Source organism: Chenopodium quinoa, unplaced genomic scaffold (genome assembly GCF_001683475.1).
Source record: "Chenopodium quinoa cultivar QQ74 unplaced genomic scaffold, ASM168347v1, whole genome shotgun sequence".
In the NCBI taxonomy this organism is placed as follows: Eukaryota; Viridiplantae; Streptophyta; class Magnoliopsida; order Caryophyllales; family Amaranthaceae; genus Chenopodium; species Chenopodium quinoa.
Genome location: NW_018744633.1, coordinates 3,627,244 through 3,632,111, shown reverse-complemented (window position 1 = coordinate 3,632,111; position 4,868 = coordinate 3,627,244). Strand labels below are relative to the sequence as shown.

The window sequence follows — 4,868 nt, the reverse complement described above, 5'->3', positions numbered from 1 at the left end:
AAACGAATATTTTTCATAGACTAAGACGAGAAGACTTGGGGCAACTTCTATTAGAATAGTCTACTTCAAAGTCTTCCCATAAAATCTTGACCTCTGAAGTATATAGCGGGGAAAAGGAAGCAACACGGCAAGCTGATAGAGATTTGAAAGAAATTTCTAAGTTGGAGGCTAACAAAGTGACAATGGACCACCAGAATAAATTATTAGCAGCAGCAGTGTTAAAACATGAGTTAATTGTGAATAACATAACAAAGCATGAATAAAAAGTCGATTATTACCTTGTTCAAGATGTACAACAATTATTCTAAACTCTTGGCGGAATGATACCATTGTAACACCAGCCTTGCAAAAATGGTCTCCAAATACAAGAATCACAAACGTAAAATGCATCAATAATGTATTTGGATAAGGGGGAAAAGACCACCTCAAGTTTAAGAGGGTATGACAAGCACGTTAAATTGTTTAAAAGTGAAAGAACAGCCCTAAATATTTTCTAAAGCAATATCCATATCAAACCAGAGAGCAAAGAAAAAGGGCCCTCAAAACTCTCCATCTATTTTGCCTGAGGGTGAGATGCAATGAAGTCAACCGCCATATTGATGGAGTTGATCTTGTCTGCTTCGTTGTCTGGAATCTCAAAGCGAAATTCTTCTTCAAGAGCCATCACAATTTCAACAGAATCCAAACTATCAAGCCCAAGATCATTTTGGAAGTGTGCATTGGGAGTAACCTGAGGGCATAAACAAGAATAAGTGATAAAATCTAAGCAAAAATGCAACACAAATCCTCCCAGTACAAGTCCTGATGTTGGAAGGGAGTCATGGACTCAAGGGCATAAAAACCTTAGGCATTAAAACCAAATTGAATGTAAGAAAAAGGTATTGTAAGACAAATTGCAAGTACAGCCAATATACAAATGCAGATATAAAGAGCAGAAGCAGGTGATTGAGGACCTGAATCCAGAAAATATCTTAAGCAGGTTCAATCTCTAATATTCCTTTGATACTCCAAAACGTGCACAAATTCTTGTTCTTGATAAGAGTATTACCTAAAGACTGACTGACTTTGTTTTTTGTGTTAATGCAGCCAACAGGTGCAGTTTCTAAAGTATATCAGGTTGAATTTTGGACAACACGCTGGGTAGACATGGGCATTCGCATGTCCGACAAGCAAAGAAATAGATAAAGAACCACATCTGTTTCTTTATAAAAACAAATGCTCACATACTCGCATTATAATTCTAATAGTTGTAATCTTTCCTTGCAATTAACAGGCCAGGCAATCAGCAGCATTAGCTGCCATAACTCACAACACACATACATTCACTTGACATGGGCAGTGATGAAACTCAGGCGAAAAAGATAATACCAGCAAGGCATTGAGCATTTCCTCTAGATTCAGCTGAATAGCTTATTGGGCTAAAGATTTTCAGATGAAGACACCAGCATACCTTGTAACTGCTCCAATCCAGTGGATTACCAGAGAAAAAAGGAAGAATCACAATAGTAAGCAATATATCTGGATGTTTGTTGAAAAAGATCAGAAATAGCTATTGGGGAAAGGGATGGTAAGTGATAGGATGGAGGTTAATATGGGAATTGGTTCACTGTAGAAGACAAGGAGCTACTGATGAGAGGAGCAGTATGAACCACTTGCATATAGTCATTAAAGGAGAGGAATAAGGAAGCCATTAGTAGGGATTTCTCTTACATCTAACCTAGGCAAGTATCTTGGTGTTTCATTACTCCATGCGCAAGTTACCAGAATTAGACATATACAGTTGATAGAGTTCGGGATAGATTGAGTGGATGGAAAATCAACCAGCATTCCTTGGCGGACCGAAATGACTGACTGAGTAAGGGTGATTTGGCCCTACCTACATATATAATGCAAATGTTAAGCTGCCAACATTGACTTGTGAAGAGATTGAAGCTCGCAGCAGATCTTTATCTGGGGGTATACGGATGAGAAGAAGCCCCATCTTGTTAAGTGGGAGCAGGTTTGCCAACCAAGGGCCAACGGGAGTTAAGGAATAGGGAGGATAAGTAATGGGGATACAGGCATATAGGGGAGATGAGTCGGAATAATGAAGCATTTCTTATGAAGTTGGGATGGGGAATATTTACTCTTCCTAATGCGCTATGAATGAAGGTGTCACGTAGTAATACATGAGAAAGAAGGTTGGTGTTCCTCAACCCGTGGCCAAAAGTAGTAATTCACCTCTTTGGAAAGGAATTTGCAAGGTGTAGGATTATTAAATGCGCTGATACCTGAAAGCGGTGACTCAATCGAAAAGATAGGGATGAAGTGGGTAGTTGGCAATGGGTGGCTTCTAAATTTATTTAAGGATTCATGGTGGATGGGAAAAACCCTTGGTAAAGCTATAGCTGCAATTCCTCAAGAGGACTTGACAAGATGCATAATTTTTTTTTTTACAATATATACCAATAAGACTATAAGACTACCTAGCTAATTCTCAAAAAATATTATTTCTATAATCATTCCGCCTTACATCATAGTCTTTTCCTTATAGAATAACTATTATCTAATTTGCTGAATGCTGATAATATGCACTATTCCAAATTGAGGACATGACTAACAGACTCAATTGCAAACTTGCAAAAACATATACCTCCAATCCCAAGATATATTACAAGTATGAATAATCAAATGCATTATGTGTGACCAAGTCTATCTATATGATTTCTCATAGTCCCTTTTTAAATGAAATAACAAGCTAACAGCACGCAGAACAAATAGGAAAAGACCAAAATCAAAGAAACATAAGACCACTTACAACCAAATACCACAAAACACATAACAGTCATGGAGTCACCCATAGCCATGCTGCTAAACAAGCAAATGGATATGGTTAAAAGTGAAATGGGGAAGATGGGTAGTCATGTGGGACAATTGTAAAATTATTGTAAGCTATAGAATTACATCCTTCATTCTTAAGTCCTAATGCCAGAACAACCAACAAATAACACCCACATACAAAAAACATAATTATCATTCATAGCTCTGAGGGATGGTCAAGGGTAAACATATATGCCAATCCAGAAATATGACATCCTAATAGAAATGAAATTTGTTAAAACACAGTGATACTGATATAATTCTTAAGACAAGCAATAGAAATGTGAAAATGTTCCAGACTACAACATACATAGGGAAAAAACCGAAACTAAATATGCTGGTCCTATACTCCTATGAGAAGGCTACATACAGGGCATCACATGCTTGACCATCTGGACAGCTCAACAATATATGATAAAGATTGTGCAATCCCCAAGTCTCATACACCCACCCCTGGCACCCTAGGATAGTGATGGACTGATGGTGTGGCGCAGTTGGGGGGAAGCTCTCTATATCATTAACTCGTGTAAGCAAACATACACAGTATATCCCAAGCGAGTGGAAAGAAATTCGGAGCCTACACATTCATCAATTGCCCCGAAAAGTACTTGCCCTAGATCACACAGCGAAACATTAACTAATGCACCTGCCCTCCTATTCCACTTAGAATTCCAGCTCCTAAGAGAACAATTCTTTCTTCTACTCTACTAGTTCCACATGAATGTGAACCAACAATCATCAAAATACACACAGAACACTTTCGATTTCATACCCAGTAATCAAAATTGACCCTGATTCTAATTTATAAGCAATTTAAACTCCCATTTCGATGCATATTGATGAAAATCATTTCGTCAACTCTTTACGATGGACACATGTAGGCAAGATCTCTAATTTATACTTATTCAAAATCAACAACAAATTAAAATTAATTGGAAAACCCTAATTGGTTTATTCGAAATCCAACAAACCAAAAATCAACACAATAAGATACAAATCCATATAGCTTGAATCAATTTGACCTAATTTACAAACATAAACAATCTAAATCAACAACATTTTAACCAAACAATCGAAATAGTCAAGATCGAAAACTGAAATTAGAATTCAGCAGATAGATAATAAAAATGAAAAAACCTTGGAAGGGTCAACTTTCTGGAAGTTCTTGACGACGGTAATGACACGATCAGCAACCTCGGACTTGTCGAGGAAAGAACCTCGTACCTCATCGGAAAAATGGCGGCGAGAGAAGAGTGAGTTGAAGGAAGATGAAATGGAAGGGTTTTGAGCGAGAGGTCTAACTGGAAGCCTCATGTACTTCAAAATTGCACTGCGAGCAGCCGCCATTGATGAGGGATGAGAGAGAAATGGAGGTGCGATGATGGTGGGTTTGCGGAGGGTTTTGTGGCTTCTTCTAGGTTCAGGTGTTCGACTCTTTGCCTTTGGTTTCTATTTTCCACTTTCCTCTTATGCTTATTTTCTGCACTTTTGTGAACAACTATCCATCAACGTGGCCCTCAACAACGGTTAAATTAAGGACTTATTCAGTTCATCTTAATTTCAATTCAGTTCCTCTTAATTTCAATTCAGTTCATCTTAATTTCAATTCATTTCAGTTCAATTTAATTTCATTTCAGTTCAATTTAATTTTAGTTCAGTTCAATTTAATTTTAGTTCAGTTCAATTTAATTTCAGTTCATCTCCAATCTGTTCAGTTAAGTTCAGCTCTTACTATCTCCGTTTCATATTATTTGCAACGATTTGGCATAAAGTAGAGGGGAAAAATGTCTAATCATTGTAAATAATATGAAACAAAGGTAGTAATTTCCTTCTCTCATAAAATATTCATTTCGGCTCAATTCAGTTCAGTTCAGTTCATTTCAGCTCTAATCAATTCGGTTCAGTTTAGTTTAGTAAATGTGAACAAGCCCTAAACGGAAATTGTTAGTGGATAATGCTATACATAGGAGGTGTTTGCCAATTGGCTTTTTGCCTAGCTTTTAGCTTTT

The 4,868-nt window shown here is 37.2% G+C and overlaps 1 protein-coding gene across 1 annotated transcript; it reads right to left on the bottom strand.

Annotated features, from left to right (window-relative positions):
* Nucleotides 1-232: 232 nt before the first annotated feature.
* On the bottom strand, nt 233-4,324 carry LOC110701073 (acyl carrier protein 2, mitochondrial-like). Its single transcript, XM_021878664.1, has 2 exons — nt 3,997-4,324; nt 233-730 (listed from the first exon to the last, which is right to left on the bottom strand). Exons 1-2 carry the CDS (start codon nt 4,204-4,206, stop codon nt 554-556), a joined length of 387 nt encoding a protein of 128 aa, XP_021734356.1. The 5' UTR covers nt 4,207-4,324; the 3' UTR covers nt 233-553.
* Between the last annotated feature and the right edge of the window lie 544 nt (nt 4,325-4,868).